At 45.3% G+C, this 17,630-nt stretch overlaps 1 protein-coding gene across 1 annotated transcript in view; it reads right to left on the reverse strand.

The window, feature by feature from the left end:
- SLC38A1 (solute carrier family 38 member 1) overlaps nucleotides 1–17,630 on the reverse strand; it is a 70,363-nt gene that overhangs the window by 45,229 nt on the left and 7,504 nt on the right. Inside the window, exon 2 of the mRNA XM_026667834.2 lies at nucleotides 15,843–16,027. Coding sequence (XP_026523619.2) covers nucleotides 15,843–15,961 — 119 coding nt within the window. The 5' untranslated portion in view covers nucleotides 15,962–16,027. The remainder of the gene's footprint in view (nucleotides 1–15,842; nucleotides 16,028–17,630) is intronic.

Raw genomic sequence — 17,630 nt, forward strand, 5'->3', positions numbered from 1 at the left:
TGTATTAGTCAGATAGAATGTACCAAGCAAAATCGGATTGGGTATTGGGTGGTATTTTAAAGATTAACTTGATTAATTTAGTGGGGAGATAGAAAGACATCATACTCTGATTAGTGATTTCAGGAGAAATTTCTTTTTTTTATAAGGAATGAGACAAAGGTACAATAAAGAATGGACAAAATATACAAATATAATGACTCAAATTAAGATGATTAATTAAGATAGAATTAAGAAGAGTGAAATATGTGGAGAAGTTAATATAGAAGACTTAGAATGGTAAATAAAATAAGTAATGATATGTAAGATGAGCATGAATACAGTTGAAGTCCATGAAGAGAGAGATACCTGGGTCCAAGTTACTTTCCAAAAAGATTTTTTTATGTTTTGTGTGTTGTGTATATATGTTTTCTTTTTTGGGGGGAGAATTAATAAAACCTTGCAGAAATATAGAATGAGAATAATGGTAATTAAGTCAGAAAGAAATAGATGAAATAATAATAATAAAATTGAATAAGAGTAAAGAGAAATAAAGAGAAATTGGATAAGAGGTTTTTGTATGTTTATATGGAAATGGTTTAAAACAGAATTATAGTTCATCTGACTTGTTAAATTTATAATGGAAAAAGGTTTAAATATGTAATGGATAATGATGACTTGTGTGTTTTGAAAATTAATAAAACTTGTTTAAAAAAAAAAAAAAGATGCATATTTAGTTTCTAAATGCTTCCTGGTGCTGCCTGGCACTTGAAAGTTCTACATTAGACAAAACAAGTACATAGCAATTTATGACTGCTGAGAAATTCATATATACCTTGTTTTCCCAAAAGTAAGACCCTGTCTTATATTTTTTTGCCACCAAAAAAGGCACCAGGTCTTATTTTCAGGGGATGTCATCCACTTACTAACCTCACTTGCGCGCATCGCCCCTGGTCTCCTTTTCGCTGTCAGAGGTCTTCAGGAATTTCTTCTGCAGCTGGCAAGTCTTTCCTGAAGGCCTCTGCAGTCAATAACAGAACTCCGGATCAATCCAGAGCTTTGTTATCAGCTACAAAGGCCTTCAGGAAAGCCTTCCCAGCCTTGCCAGCTACAGAAGAAATGAGCCAGCAAGGCAGGTGTTGGGGTGTGCGAGGCCTGGCTACAACTGTCCAAAGTTAAGTAGTAGGGCAGCTCCACTACTCCACCACAATATATATCATATTTTTCAGATTGTAAGACGCACTTCCTCCCCAAAAAAACTAGGTAAAAATGTCTGTGCTTCTTATACAGTGAATACGGATCCCTTTTGGGCTCCCAAAGCCTCCTGCTTTCAGCCTCCCTGGTGTCCAGAAGCATTCTGCTGGCCAAAAACAAGCCCATTTTTGCCCTCCAGAGGCCTCCATGGGTCCCGTTTTTGCCCTGCCCAGTGTCCAGAAGCACTCTGTAGGTCAAAAACAAGCCCATTTTTGTCCTCTAGAGGCCTCTGTGGATCCTATTTTTGCCCTCCCTGGAATCCAGAAGCACTCTGGAGGCCAAAAACAGGCGCTGGACAGGCCGAAAATGGGACAGGGGCTTTGGGAATGGGCATGTTTTTGACTTGCAGAGTATTTCTGGCCAAAGGGGAGGCTGAAAATGGGACACTGGGGGCTTTGGGAGGCCAAAAATGGGCATGTTTTTGACCTGCAGAATGCTTCTGGACACAGGGGAAGGCACAAACAGGATGCATGGAGGCAAAAACTATTTTTTCTTGCTTTCCTCCTCTAAACCAAGGTGTGTCTTATAGTCCAGTGTGTCTTAATAGTCCAAAAAATACGGTAACCCATAATTAGGCTCAAATTGTCAACCCTTCAAGGCAGAACGGACTAGAACACCAAAACTATGCAAGCCAATCATTCTTTTATTATAGGGTTATAGCAACAAAATCTTCATTAGAACTCATAAGGCTTTTGTCTAAGATCCTTTCTGAAATTACAGTTCTGCCTTAGATTCAAATTTCTTTTATCTGATTACTGTTTTGTTACAGGCTCTTCCTCCAGTCCCTCAAAGTCATTCCTTCTGACCATTACACAAATAGATACGATTTTTTTATTTGAAATCTTACACACATTTTACCTGAGATTAAGTTCAATTAAAAGCTCAGGGATAGAGCACAAGATTTGGATGAAGATAATCTCAAAATTAATTTTTAACATGTCTGGATTGGACTAGAAAAAAACTCCTGCCTGAAACACTGGAGAACCATTATCAATTTGCATCAGTGGTAGTGATTTAAATGGATCAATTATCTATCTTAGCAAAAGGTGGCTTTCTAGGATGTGTAGAATTAAATAAAGCTTACTTTTAATTAGCTATGCCACTGTAAACTTGATTGGCTTACAATAAGCACAATGGCCTCAATCAACCTAATCAAATGAACACTAAAAGCAATGGAGCTTAAATGAATCAAATTCATTTAATAGAAGTGTGTTCAAAGTTCAATGGAGATTGCTCTTAATCAGTGTTTACAATTGGCCAGTAAAACTGCAATGTTATACACAATTATAGAGAAACACATCCCTTTATACATGTGAGGGAACCAGCAAGATATTTAAAGGACCTGATCTTCCTAAAACATAGAATAGCATTTATTTTATTTGTTTGTTTGTTTGTCAAACATGTACAAGATAACAAGTATAGGTATGAACATAAACATGAACAAAGGAAGTAAATACAGATAAATGGGGACAATAAGACAGGGATGGTAGGAGCGCTGGTGTGCTTATGCACGCCCCCTTTAAGGACCTCTTAAGATTGGGGTGAGGTCCACAACAGACAGTTTGAGGTTGAGGCTGTAACAATGGAGTCAGGTAGGGTGTTTCAGGCATTGACCAATCTGTTGCTGAAGTCGTATTTTCTGAAATCAAGTTTGGAGCAGTTTACCTTGAGTTTGCATCAGTTGTTTGCCCGTGTATTATTGTGATTGAAGCTGAAGAAGTCATTGACGGGCAAGATAGCAGACAATTTTGGGAACTATGCTTAGATTGGACCGCAGGTGGCACAGTTCCAGATTGTCCAAGCCCAAAATTTCAAGCCTGGAGGCATAGGGAATTCTATTGTGAGTAGAGGAGTACTCTTCTTGAGAAATACCTCTGAATCCGCTCAATCGTTTTCATGTCCGATATACAATGTGTGTTCCAGGCAGAGGAGCTCTATTCAAGAATTGGTCTGGCAAAGGTTTTGTATGCCCTAGTTAGTAATTCAATGTTACTGGAGAAGAAGCTTCGCAAAATAAGGTTAACAACTCTTAATTACTTTTTGGCAATGCTGTTACAGTTAGCTCTGGGGCTTAGATCGTTTGAGAGGAGTACTCCTAGGTCTTTGACAGAGTGAAGGTTTTCTATGAGATCATTTCCACCCAACTTGTATTTGGTGTTCTGATTTTTATTGCCAATGTGCAGGACAGAGCACTTATTAGTTGAAATTTGGAGTTGCTAATTACGCGAACATACTGACACATAGCCAAGGTCGCTTTGTAGGGCAGCAGCATTGTCAGTGGTGTTCAATAATTTTATGCCATCGGCAAAGAGGACACAGCTGCTTTTAATATGATTGCATAGGTCATTGATGTAAAGCAAAAAGTGTGGGTCCTAAAACGCTGCTTTGGGGGACACCGCTGTTAACTGGTGCCGGATTTGATAGGGCCCTCCCTATTTTGACTATCTGCTGCCTGTTTGACAGGAACACAGCCATCCATTTGTGCAGGGATCCAGAGATGCCCTAAGAACTTAGTTTCAACAGTAGTTTGTCATGCACCACTGAGTCAAAGGCTTTGCAGAAGTGTATGTAAATTGTGTCTATTGCTTTACCCTGGTCAAGATGTGTGGTCCAAATGTTTCTGCAGTGTAGGAGTTGCAGATTACAGGACAATTTTTTCCTGAAACCAAACTGCTTGTTAGAAAGCAGGTTGTCTGTTTCTAAGTGGAGGGTGATGGATTTTGGTTAATACTTGACTCCATGACTTTACAGGTGACGCAACATAGTAAGATTGGTCTGTAATTTTCTACTAGACTAGGATCTCCTCTTTTAAAAATAGGTATGACTGTGGCTAATGCCTTAGTCTGTGCACTCCCGTCTGTATGCACTCGCTGTAGCACTCTTCTTCCAAAGGCTGCCTCAGCTGAGGCATATGTGTCCAGTCTGTAGTGCTTTACAAATGGAGACAGGGAGGACTATGTAGCCACCCTGCAGATGTCCTCAAGTGAGGTCTGCATCGCCCAGGCAGCTGTGGTAGCTGCGCTTCTGGTCAAGTGAGCTGTTACCCGTCTGGGTGTTGGAAGAGCCTGGGTCTCGTAGGCCTTGGCTATACAAGCCCTGATCCAGCGGCCTATAGTTGAAGAGGATACTTTAGTGCCCATTGAAGATGGCTGAAATGAGACGATCAGGGCCTTAGTTTTATGATACGTTGATGTATGTTTGATATACCTGCGAAGAGCCCTCCAAACATCCAATTTGTGCCATCTGTGCTCTCTGCCGTGTGAAGGAGCAGGGCAAATGTCAGGAAGAACAACTTCCTGAGCCCTGTGGAAATGAGAGTTTACCTTTGGGATGAAGGAGGGGTTGAGGTGCAGGACAACCCTGTTATGGAATGTACAGAAACTTCGCTGATAGAAAGAGCTGCCAATTCTGATATGTGCCGGGCCAATGTGATGGCCACTAAGAAGGCGACTTTGAGCATTAAGAACCACAGGCTTACAGACTGAAGATGTTCAAACGGGTCCTGAGTAAGGGTTTGTAATACTGTTGACAGGTTCCAAGAAGGGTATCTGTGGACTGCTGGAAGTTTAAGATTGATAGCTATTTTGAGGAAGGAGTGGACGACCAGATGATGAGCTAAGGAATTCCTCTTCCCATAGTGCAACACGGTGGATAGGGCTGCTACCTGCCTGCGTAGCATACTAGGAGAGAACCCTTTGTTGAGTCCTGTCTGTAGAAAGTCCAGGATCTGTGGCACTGAGGCCACAGTCGGGTCTGTGCCCTTCTTGGTGCACCACTGATGGAACGCTTTCCAGGTATATTCTGTTTGTAGAAGGCCTCTTGGAGGCTTGTATTGTTTTGATGACATTTCTGCAAAAGTTATCCCTCCTCAGGATCCTCCTCTCAAGTGCCAGGTGGTCAATTGGAGCCACTGAGGCTCTGGGTGTTCCAAGACCCCCTGAGAGATATCCTGCCCTGAGGATCCTCCAAGGGCGGGACACTGATAGACTCACTAGATCCGCATACCACGACCATCTGGGCCAGTGGGGAGTGATGAGGATGATTTCTGCCTGTTCTAGAAGTACTTTCCTTATCACCCCCGGTATGAGGAGGAGGAAATGGGTAAAGGAGACCCTTGGGCCAGCGGCTGAGAAGGGCATTTACCCCTTCTGTGCCCGATGACGGGAATCTGGAGTAGAATCAGGGAAGTTGGGTGTTCGTTGGAGTGGCAAGGAGGTTGAGTACTGGCCTCCCAAATCTCTGAGCTATGTTCTGGAACAGATCTGGATGGAGATGCCACTCGATGTTGTCCACCCTGGTCCTGCTGAAATAATCTGCCTGGACATTTGCTATCCCCGATATGTGCTCTGCCTTGATTGACAATAGGTGAGCCTCTGCCTAGGTTCCCAGTTGCTGCGTTTTGGACATGAGGGATCTGGAGTGGGTCCCTCCCTGGCAATTGGTGTGTGCTTTGGTCACCATGTTGTCCGTTAGGATCAGTACGGGTTGGCTGGTCACTGTGCTTTGGAATTGTTTGAGAGCTAAGTGAATGGCTCTCAGTTCTAACCAGTTTATGTTGTGTTTAAAGTCCGCTGTGGACCATTGACCCTGCGCAAGCTGGGACCCCCATCCCAACAGACTCACATTTGAAGTGACTGCGATGCAATTGGGTTCTTTGAATAGGGACCCCTTGGTGATTGCTGGGGAAACCCACCACCTGAGGGATCTGAGGACATCTGACTGGAGTCAGATCCTGACGTTGGAGGTGCTGGTGCCTGCCCTCTGAAACGGTAGGAGGAACCATTGGAGATGCCTGGTGTGCCATCGAGCCCATGGTACTATGGCTATGCACGAGATTAATTTTCCCAGAATGTGGGAAAGCACTGCCAAGGGAGCTGCTTGCTCTGCTGTGACCTGTGCAATCAAGGACTTGATGCTGTCCTGACGCTCCTGAGATAAATAAACTTCATGTAGATTTGTGTCTATCACCGCGCCCAGATGGAGGTAGGTAGAAGGTATTAGCTGACTTTTCTGGAAATTGATTGAAAATCCGTGGTCCTGTAGAAACTGGACTGTGTAAGTCAGGTCTGATTTGGCTTGTTGGCTGGAGCTGGACTGGGTTAGGATGTCTTCCAGACAGCACTGGACGTGCACTGGAATTGTTCTGAGGTGTGCAGCCAGTGCTGCCAGCACTTTTGTGAAGGTCTTGGGGGCCGATGACAGTCTGAATGGCAGGGCCTTGTATTGATAATGGCCCCCTGCATAATGGAACCTGAGAAACCTCCGATGGGAGGAGTAGATGGGGATATAGAGGTAGGCCTCCATCACATCGATGGACATTAGATCGCCCCCCCCCCTTACGCTCCCCAAGATGGACTGCAGAGATTGCATCTTGAATCTCTTGTATTCTAAATGAGCATTGAGCTTTTTGAGATCCAGGATTGCTCTCCACCCCCTCGAGGACTTGGGAACTACAAATAGAATGGAGTAAAATCCGTGCCCCCTCTGGTCCCGGCTCGATGGCCTGGATGCAAATGCTGGACTGCCGTGTCTATGAGCTTTCTCCTTACGTTCTTGGAGTTTGGGCAACAGGTAAAGGTCCTTGGAGGAGTGGACAGAAAATCCAGGGTGAGACCAAATCAGACTGTTTTCAGGACCCAGGAATCGGATGTGATGGTCTCCCATCATTCTGCAAATAGGGCCAGACGGCTGCCGACGGGAGGAAGGGTCTGGCAGTCATTTGGATCAACAGTAGGGATGACCTCCTGTGCCATGAAAGGGCCGTTTAGATTGAAACTGTTGTTAGTTTCTATCTTGAAATCCCAATCTATCTGCGGGTCAATCTGATCTGGGCTGGTAGGACCTTTGGAATTGCGAGAATTCCTGGCCTGAGTCTGAGTCTGGCCTGGCTGTCTACAGGTGTAGGAAGAAGCCCTCCTATCAGCCCTCCTGGTAAGAGAGGAGAACACCTTTCTCTTGTCTTTATTCTCAACTATGAAAGGATTTAAGGCCTCTCCAAATAGGGAAGAACCCGTGTAGGGGCAAAGGCCACTTTCCATTTGGTTTTAGCATCTACTTGCCACTGTCATAGCCACAGCAGACGATGAGAAGTGATGTTGGAGGCCAGGGCCCTGGAGGAGAATCGGGCTGCATGCAGGGAGGAGTCAGCCACAAATTCAGCAGCCACCACCAGTTTGTTGACGTCCTGATGTTGGGAGTGTGACTCGAAGCTCATGATTTAATTGGAGTAACTGCCAGAATCCTGACAGATGCATTCTGATTTCCTCAGGGGGAATCTTAGCCTGTAACTGGCAAAGCATGAGAAGGGATGTCTTAGTGAAAAAGGAGGTAGCTGCAGCTGCTCTAACTGCCCAGGCGTTGGCCTGGTGTGTTCTGCGGAAATTTTGTTCCGCCTTTTTGTCCTCTGTCTTAAGGGCCTCTGCTATGTCACCTGATATTGCAGAGGGAGAGACCAAGGATGCCAAAGGTTCATCCAGAGGGAGAAGTTAAAGTGACTCAGAGAGGAGCCATATTGAAAAAAAAAATTACCATTGCTCCCTGGAGTGGGGAAGGATCCAGATTCCAGGCTGTGCCCATTGTCTCTGAACTACGTCTAAAAATAACTTGGGATAAGGAATCTTCTGTTGGAGAATTGTAGGTTCAGAAAAAACCCTGCTGTTGCGTCCCTGAGTATCAGGTGAAGCAGTTGGTATAGTGGGTGGAGGATCAATTTGGGCAGTGGTCCTAGCCTTGTGGAGGAGGAATTTAAACAGTCCCGGGCTAAACAGACCTGTGAACAGGGGTGGATCAGGTGACAGGTCCTCATCTGATAAAAACCCTGCTCCCCCTGAATTTCTTCCTCCCTCCCAGATGCCCTGCTTCTGATGGAGTGGGCTGGAGGACCCTCCCTCTGGTGCCTGGAAAAACCCACTGGTATTGCACTGGCTGAGGATCATATCTTGGGGAAGAAGAATGGCTCCTCCAAGGAGGAGGCTACCCCATGAGAAATAAACTGAGCAATAAGGGCCTTAAGATCCTCTGATAATTCAGGGGCCACCCTATCTACTGAGCACATCCCTACTGCAGTTGGAAGAAAAATAGCCTCAGGTGTTCCAGTCCTGTCTCTGATCTGCAAATCTGCAGGACGAGGAAGCATGCAATCAAAAGGAAATCTCTTGAGTTTGGATTTCCTCAGCAGGAGGGATAAATTCCTGCTCCCTATCTCCCTCTGGTGACCCAGGAACTGCAGGCAACTCCTGTGCTAAAGGCTGCTGGGGGAGGGGGCTAACAGGCCCTGGCTGGGGAGAGGGATATACCTCTCCTGGTCATCTTGCTTCTGAGCTCTGGAGAACTGCTTTTCCAATGCTCTTTGCCTCCTTTCTTCTGCTCTTGTGGGTTTTCTGGAATAAAGAGCCTTTGCCTTTATTTTGTTAGCAGCCTCCTTACTTGCAGATCTGACCTTCCTGGGACTTTGTTTGGATCGTTTTGCACTTGTGGGCTCCATGCTGCCTTGGTCAGCCATGCTGCTAATGCCCAGATCGCAGGGAAGAGAGCTTTTTCAATCCTCTAATCCTGCTGCTCCAAGGGGAATTCCAGGCCTGGAAGCCTTCCCTGGGCTGTGGCAGTGGCAGCCCTACTAGTCTTCTGGACAGCCTGCACAACTCGCCATTCAGCCAAAATGGCCGCCGCCTGCCCCAAAAATCAGCTGGAGACCTTGAAAACGAAAGCAGCTGCCCTAGAGCTACCAGGTTAAACCTGGGAGCTCCACGACGCGGTGGGGGCAATTGCAGCTTCAGCACACACCCCCGGGCAGGGATAGTTTTGGATCTCCCCCATGACTACCTGGGCTGTTAGGCCTTCAATTGGTAGTTCAGGGGGGCTGCGAAAAACAGAGCAGGCAGAAGTTCCAATTGCTGCCTGTTTACAATTATTTGGATACTTTGAGGGAGTTTTTGCAAACCTTTGGGAGAATCCACACTTTAAACTGCTGCTTTCTGCTGAAATTGTTGGAGCCAACCTTTGCCACATCTCTATAGGGCCAAGACTGAGTTGTGACTGGGGCTAGGGGGCTTCCTGCCCCGACAGGAAGAGGTGTGGCAAAGATTGACGACTCAGTCTCTGGGCAGAAAGGCAGGTTCAACCCATATGTGTGGATTATCCCAAAGGATAATCCCAAAGGCATGCTGGAGAATAATGATACTTTGTTTCCTTGATTCAGTTTAAAACCACATTAAAATTTCTTTCCAATATGTTTTATACATTTTAAGGCTTTTGCTACAACTGTTATCAATAAAGTTTTATCTCAAATGCAATAAATAGCAGCAGACTTTGGAGGGCGATTTCATTTCAGAATGTGTATTAAATATTTGTTATGCTTAAGACAACTAACATCTAAAGTAGTTCAACTCTTCCTCCTGATATATTATTATCTGTTCTTTTTTATTAAACATAAAAAAATCAATATTTACATAGTGTGTTGTCTGGGTACAGTTGATTTTGAGAAATAGTAATAATAATAACAATAATATTCATAATATTAATCACATAATAGTAATAGTATTTGCTTATCCATTTTAGTAAATCTTTCTTATATAATCATTCTCTTTAACTTTTAAATTTCTAACTTATGTTTCTGTTAGTTAGCCATTGATAAAACAAATTGCAAGTTGAAAAGTATTCTGTTTCTTCTCCTTAATTTTAAGTAGTAATCTATCCATTTCTGCACATTCTAATATTTTTTTTATTAACACTTTCATCTGTAGGGATCTCTTTGTTTTTCCACTGTTGTACAAATACAATTCTGGCCGCTGTTAACACATGTAAAATTAAGTATGTATTCCCTTTATTGTATTTTTCTGGTAAGACACCCAATAAAAATATTTCTGGTTTTAAATCTATATGTTGTTTAACCATTTTTTCTAACCATGTATGTATTTTTCTCCAGTATTTTTTTTGCCTTTGTGCATGTCCATCACATATAATAATACGAACCTGGTATCTGACTACATTTCCAACATTTAGCAGATATGTTCTTAAACATCTTTGCCAGTCTTGCTGGTGGAAAGTGCCATCTATAAAACATTTTATATAGATTTTCCTCATATGCAGTTGACATTGTTAGTTTATAGTTTCTATCCCATAATTTTTGCCATTTATCTAACTCTACAATATAACCAAAATTTTAGCCCATACTATCATTATTTCCTTTACTTGTTCTTCTTCCATTGTAATGCTCAGTAGATAGCTATAGATTTTTAAAATTAATTTTTCATCTGTCCCTATTAATATTGATCTGTTAGTTCTTTATAGAAACCATACATTTTAGCAACTTTTTCATGCCTTAATTGTATTTGCACATATGGCCACCACCCTAAGGTCAGTTTTAAGTTCCCCTTTTTCATTTAAAATGTCTTTATATCTTGTAATTTTTTCCATATTGACAATGTTTGGATGTATCAGTTCCTCCATCGTGGAAAGCCAGACTGGTATTTTCATATAATGTTTTTCTTTATTTTTTGCCCATACTAATAATAAAGCATTTCTAATATGTCTTTGAAAGTATCTGTATTTTGTTTTTCCCATACTATAAAAAGGCAAGCCACCCCAATTGCAAATCATGTCCCTCCAAAATCAATAACCTTGTCTATGTCTCAAATGTATCTATTATTTCACCCATGTAAGTACAGAGGCCTGGTAGTATAGCTCCCAGTGGGGCAACCCAACCCCACTTTTGTTTTTAGAATATCGTAATATTTTCAAACATATTCTTGCTTTTTTCCCTTGCCAAATATATTTTGACATTATTTTATTTAACTCAGCAAAATATTTTTTTCCAGCTTTATTGGAATTGTTTGGAACAAAAATAGCAATCTTGGCAAGATACCCTTATTTTCAATATACTGCAAGAATTGTCCCAAATCTTAAAGCATGCCATCTTTTCTGTATTCCCAAAATATAGTTCTAGAAATATTGTCATAATGTGGTCTTTTCTCTTATGTTTATAGGTTTTACATTACTTTTGAAAAAAATATAATGTAACACAATGTAAAAAGCAGATATACCAAATCTGTAGTTGATCAACCATGGAAAGTGCCTGTTAAGTTGGTGGATCGGTCCCAAGGAGAGACGCGAGACTAGTGACTTTCAAGCTCTTTTTATTAAGCGGTAGATCGGATTGGCTAGCTTCGGATTGGCGGCGGCTTATATAGAACTTGCACTAGGCGCCGCAGCCAATGACAGCCGTTCGAATCTCCCGCGATCGGCTAGGCCAATCGCGGTTGATTCGTAACGGCCAATCAGTGCTGTACACTCAACCAATTCGAATGCTGTGCATCCCAGCCAATCAGAATACAGTATTACAAGAACGCAAATACAGAACACCCCTCCCCTCTTGGTATAGTCCGTGACGTAGTCCCGTAAGTAGGCGGGGCTCCATACTTATCTACTGGACCTGCTCAGGTTAGTTGTTGCTTGATCTCCGACCAGTTCGGTTGGATTCTGTGTTGCTCTCTGCCTCATCGCCTGGAAGGGAGTCAGGCCTTTCGCTGTAGCTCCCTCTAGGTGGTAGTTCTCATGTTGCTTACTTCCAACCAGTTGGAGTAAGCGTCTACCATTATGAGGAAGGTGTGTCCCTTTGTAGGTCCGGTGAATCCTGGACCATGGCCCTCTGGGGGTTTCCCATTCCAGGACTGGGGCGGCGGGAGGGCTCGGCCTGGATTCTTGGCATTGCCTGCATGTTGCCACCCAAGCTTCGATTTGCTTGTCCATCACTGGCCACCAGGCGTAACTCCTGGCCAGGGCTTTAGTCCTAACGATGCCGGGGTGTCCATCATGCAACAATCCCAAGACCCTCTTCTGTAATTTTTCCAGTATAACAACCCTGTCCCCCCACAGTACACACCCCTTTTGTGTGAAGAGTTCTGTTTGTCGGTTTCGGAAGATCCTGAATTGTTCGTCGTTGTCTTTTTCCAGCCACCCTTTCTCTACCCAATTTAAGACCCGCGCCAGACGTTTGTCTTTATTAGTTTCGCGGGCAATGTCTGACGCGGTCACGGGGAGATTGGGTAAGGTCTCTATGCTCAGGGTGGACGTTGTGGGTGCCAGGTCGGCATCCAGGTTGGGCAAAGGGGTGCGGCTTAAGGCATCTGCATGTGAAATTGTCTTACCGGGTCAATGGGTTAGCCTGTAACTGTAGGCGGCAAGGAATTCCGACCACCTCGTCATTCTCGGGGATAGAATGTTCGGGGTGGCCTTGTTCCCTGCCAGAATCCCTAGCAGCGGCTTGTGGTCGGTGATGATGGTAAAGGTTCTGCCGTAGAGGTACTCGTGGAACCTCTTTACGGCGGCGATGATTGCCAGGGCCTCTTTGTCCAGCTGGCTGTAATTTCTTTCTGGCTTTGAGAGGGTCCTTGAAAAGAAGGCAATGGGTGCCTCTTTCCCATTCGGGAGAGTGTGGCTGAGGATGGCCCCGATGCCGAAGGGTGATGTGTCGCAAGTGACCGCTAGCGGTAGGGTCCCGCTGTATTGGATGAGGACAGCGTCGGATGTGAGTAGGTCTTTTGTCCAGTTGAATGCATTTTCCTCTTGCCTTCCCCAGTTCCAGGTGGCTGTTTTGTCCAACAGCCTATGCAACGGTTCCGCCGCGGTCACCTTTTGGGGCAGGAAAACATTATAGAAGTTAATCAGTCCAAGAAATGCCTGCAGTTTGGTTTTATTTCTTGGTCTAGGGGCTTCTTTGATGGCCCTGATTTTTTTTTCCGTTGGGTGGATTCCGTGCTGGTCTAGGAGGTACACTAAGAATTCAACTTTCTCGGTGCACAGCTGACATTTTTCTTTTTTGACTTTCAGCCCCGAGTCTTTGAATTTTTGTAGTACCTCCCTTAGGCGGCTTTCTAATTGTTCCTGGTCGGTCGCTGCCACCAGCACGTCATCAAAATAGGGCACTACCCCCTTAATCCCTTGGAGTAGCCTCTCCATGAGGCTTTGGAAGACCCCTGGTGCTACGCTGACTCCAAACTGGAGTCTCTTGCAGCAAAAAGCCCCCCGGTGGGTGACTATGGTTTGCGCCTCTGTGGTTTCTTCGTCAACCGGCAATTGCTGATAAGCCTGTGCCAGGTCGAGTTTCGCGAAAACCTTGCCTCCCCCCAGTGAGTGCAGAAGGTGCTGTACCACTGGGACGGGGTAAGCACTCTGTTGCAGGGCGCGATTGAGGGTGGCCTTGTAGTCACCACAGATTCTCACCGACCCATCTGGTTTTACTGGGGTGACTATAGGGCTTTCCCACCTGGCATGGTCTGTTGGCTCGAGTACCCCTTGCTCGATGAGCTTGTCTAACTGCTCATCGATCTTGGGTCTGAGTGTGAAAGGCACTCGCCGGGGTTTCAGGCAGATTGGGGCAATGTTAGGGTCTAGGCTGAAGGATATTGGGGCCCCTCGGTACTTGCCTAGGCTGCCGTCGAAGACCTCCTGGAAGTCCTTTGCGAGTTGCTCCTCCCAGTCTGCCTCGGCGACGTGGTGGATGCCCATCACCTCTATTCCCAATGGCGCGAACCATTGCAGTCCCAAGAGGCTAGGGCGGTCTTTGTCCACAATAGCCAGAGTAAGTATCTCGGTGCGCCCTTTGAATGTAATTTTAAAATGTCCAATTCCGACCACGGGAATGCAGTTTCCCTGGTAGACTTTGAGGATGAGTTTCTGGCTTTCCAGTTCGCGCCGGTGGATGGTAGGCACCAGGCGCTTGATTTCCCGCCACGCAACCATGGAGAGGTAGGATCCGGAAACCACCTCCATTTTGCATGGCTGGTCTTCAATGCCTACCTCCACGCATACTTTCCGGGCATCCCAGTTTGAAGAGTGGCCGATGACAACTGTTTGGTGGGTTTCTTCTCGTTGTCGGGCCTCATGGAGACGTCTGTTCCTTCCGTCTCGGCTCCATCGGCTCTCGGCATACCGGTCTCTGGTTCTGGGGGTGCCATCTGCTCTGGGGGCTGCCGTCTCGTAGCCGGGGTGTGTGGTTCCGCTTGAATCGGCACACCTTGGCGATGTGGCCCCGCTTGTCGCAATGTCGGCAGATTGCATCGAGGAACCGGCATTCTGACCGTGGATGGTCACCCCCACACCCGGCGCACTGAAACCCCGACTTACAACCTCGCCGCTCGTGCTGCTTGCGTTCCACCTGGAGCCGGTGGATGTCCTCCTCCTCATCCTCGGTGTCGGAGAGGGAGTCGAGGTCGCCATGATGGGTGGTGGTGGTTGCTCGGCGGCTGGGTTTGGAGTGCTTCTCCGGGATCAGGGTCGCATCGGTGGTCGCCAGCCGGTCCGCTGCGCTCGTCTGTCGCATCTGAGCCTCCGACTTCTTGGTTGCTTCCGCTGCGGTCGCCTCGGCAAGGGCGTCGGTGAGGAAGATGTCGCCCTTTGCCATTAGCCGGCTCTGCAGGACCAGGTCTTTAAGTCCAAGGATGATGTGGTCTCGCAGGGCTTCGTCCATGTCAGTGAAGCCGCACATGCCCCTGAGGTCCCGTAGATCAGCCACAAAGTCGCTGATGCTCTCACCCTCCTTCTGGTCTCTTCGATAGAAATCGTGTCGCCTGATGAGGGTGGGCACAGCGGGTGCATAGTGGCTCCGCAATAGTGGTTCGAGGTCGGCCCAGTCCATTGCCTTCACGTCCTTGGGTTTGGCGAGGGATTTCACCATCTTGAACACTGCGGGCCCGCAGTGTGTCAGGAACACGGCCCTTTTTTTCTGTCCATTTGCGTCCTTAAGGTTGCTGCTCTCCAGGAACATGAGGAATCTGTCGATGTAGGATTCCCAGTCCTCTGCAGCCTGGTTGAAGGGTGCGGGTGGCGCGATGCTGCTGGCCATCTTGTCGGTCGCTTGTGCCGCGGTGCCACGTGCGTGGTGGGTCTTTGTCTCACGATCCCACCTTCGTCGCCAGTGTTAAGTTGGTGGATAGGTCCCAAGGAGAGAGGCGAGACTAGTGACTTTCAAGCTCTTTTTATTAAGCGGTAGATCGGCTTGGCTAGCTTCGGATCGGCGGTGGCTTATATAGAACTTGCACTAGGCGCCGCAGCCAATGACAGCCGTTCGAATCTCCCGCGATCGGCTAGGCCAATCGCGGTTGATTCGTAATGGCCAATCAGTGCTGTACACTCAACCAATCCGAATGCTGTGCGTCCCAGCCAATCAGAATACAGTATTACAAGAATGCAAATACAGAACAGTGCCAAATAAATTGATCAGTGTTTCTCAACCTTGGCTGCTTAAATATGTAGACTTCAAGACCCAGAATTCCTCAGTCAGCTTGCAGAAGCTCCAATTTAGTATGGGAGCCCCAAGCTGAACTCCACACATTTTCAAGTTACTAAGGTTGGGAAACACCGATTTCATATTTAAATATGATATTATATATCTCGATCTTCATCATATTCTATACATTTATATTAAATCTGATTTTTTCCCCCTTGGTTTTAACATGAACACCAATAAAGGGTTGATTATAACGTTCAAACTGCCTCTTTGAACAGGATGTGATTCAGCAATGAATCACTCATCAATTTCAAGTTGGGTTATTTTTTAAACACTATTTTTAACAAATGTTTTCAAATGGTCAGTTTAGGGACAGAAAACTACTCACCTATTCATTTGTCCATTTTCTACTTCTGTAAAATCATTAGAATCATTGCTAATGTTGTCATCTTCAGGAACCTTCATATTTTGCATCTCAGTTAATTCTAGCGTTATGTTGAAAGGCATCTTAATTTAGAGAACTTATACTGGATTTTGGATCTAAGTGACCAGGTACACAATGCGTTTGAAAACCTGGAAAAAAAAAGAATAATTAAAAAAACCAATACCACTGGTAAGATCAGCAGTTATCTCCCAAAGCACTATGCAATATTTTTCAATTGAAACAATTATTGTCTGAATTGACACTCATTTAACTCTGCTTTCAATAAATACATCAATCTGAGAACTTTGATAACAGCTTAAGATACAAGTTGATTTTTTTTCCTTTGTGTTTAGACGAAAGAGGAAAACTGAATAAAGGAGTCATTTGAAATGTTTAGGTAATTTACAGAAATTAATAATCAAGAATCCTAAAATATTATCCAAAGTGTTATGGAAATATATCACAGGCAACACTTTCTGAAGTACTGGAAAAAAAACCAACTCTGGTTATACCAACCAACTAGTAATGGTACTTCTGAATTAAATCTCCTATGATGGGGTCGCCAACCTTTTGGACCTCAGGGACCACCAAACTCATAATTTTAAATCCCGCGAATATGAATTTTGACTGACGGTGGCTTGCTGACATTTTCCCACGGTCTCTGCAGAAAGCATCAGAGACCCTGGAAAAATCCCCCAAAAAGTCTGCAGGAAAATTCCTCACCCTGTTTTCCTACCGATCGATCATTCTTTATTTGGGATCGCAGGATACCGTCTCCAGCTCCGTTCTCAGGGGGAGAGAGAGAAAGAGAGAGAGAGACTTTTGGCTTCATGCAAGGAAAGCAGCAGAAGCTGCAGAAGTCTTTTTTTCCTCTCTCCCAAACTCCGCCAGAAATGAGTCTTTGCCGGCGCAGCCTCTTGGAGCAGGATACCTTGCAGGATCCCAAAGACTCATTTCTGGCAGAGTTTGGGGGAGAGAAAGAAAGACTTTTGCTGCTTTCCTTGTGTACAGCCAAAACCAGAAGCAGAAAGCAGCAGCCCGGTGGCCAGGTGAAGCATGTGGGGTGAGTGGAACAAGTTCCCCCCTCCGCCCTTTCCCCCCTCCCCTCACTATCTCATGTTGTTCGCAATGCAAGCGACGCAAGCCTTGTGTTCCCGCGGGCCATGTGGCCTTCTGTTCCCATGCAGCCTGGATTGCTTTGGGGGGGTGCTTTGGGGATGTCATTTCTCTGCGGACCATCAACATTTTCTCGCGGATCACCAGTGGTCCCCAGCCCACTGATTGGCAACTACTGTCCTATGACATTTGAAAATGGGATTTTTTTTACTTTCTGTATAAAATATGCTAATCCTCAGCATATTTTACATGAGGGCCTCATTGCTAATCCTGAGCATATTTTACATGAGGGCCTCAATACAACCATTTAGTCAGCAACCATTTGAAGTTATAACAGTTATACGATCACTATAGTCGACATAGTCACGTCTATATCTTGTTCACTGCCTGATCTGCATTTTTCTCTCCCCCACCCCCAAAGCAGAGATATTGGACAGATAGGGATTGCAAAAGAGTAAGCAATACAATCATACCAGAAGCCAAGGGCAGGCAGCCATTACACAATTAGCTTACTCTCTTGAAATTTCTTCCTGTCCAATCTCTCTGCTTTGTGGGGTAGAGAGAGGGAGAAAAACAAAGGTGATTTATGTAGAAAATCTTTCCTTTGCCTGACTCTTCAGTAGAGGGAAAGCAGAG

This window comes from Notechis scutatus, chromosome 6, assembly GCF_049901735.1.
Source record: "Notechis scutatus isolate UNSWTSFEM ecotype Mainland chromosome 6, rNotScu1.2, whole genome shotgun sequence".
NCBI classification, from domain to species: domain Eukaryota; kingdom Metazoa; phylum Chordata; class Lepidosauria; order Squamata; family Elapidae; genus Notechis; species Notechis scutatus.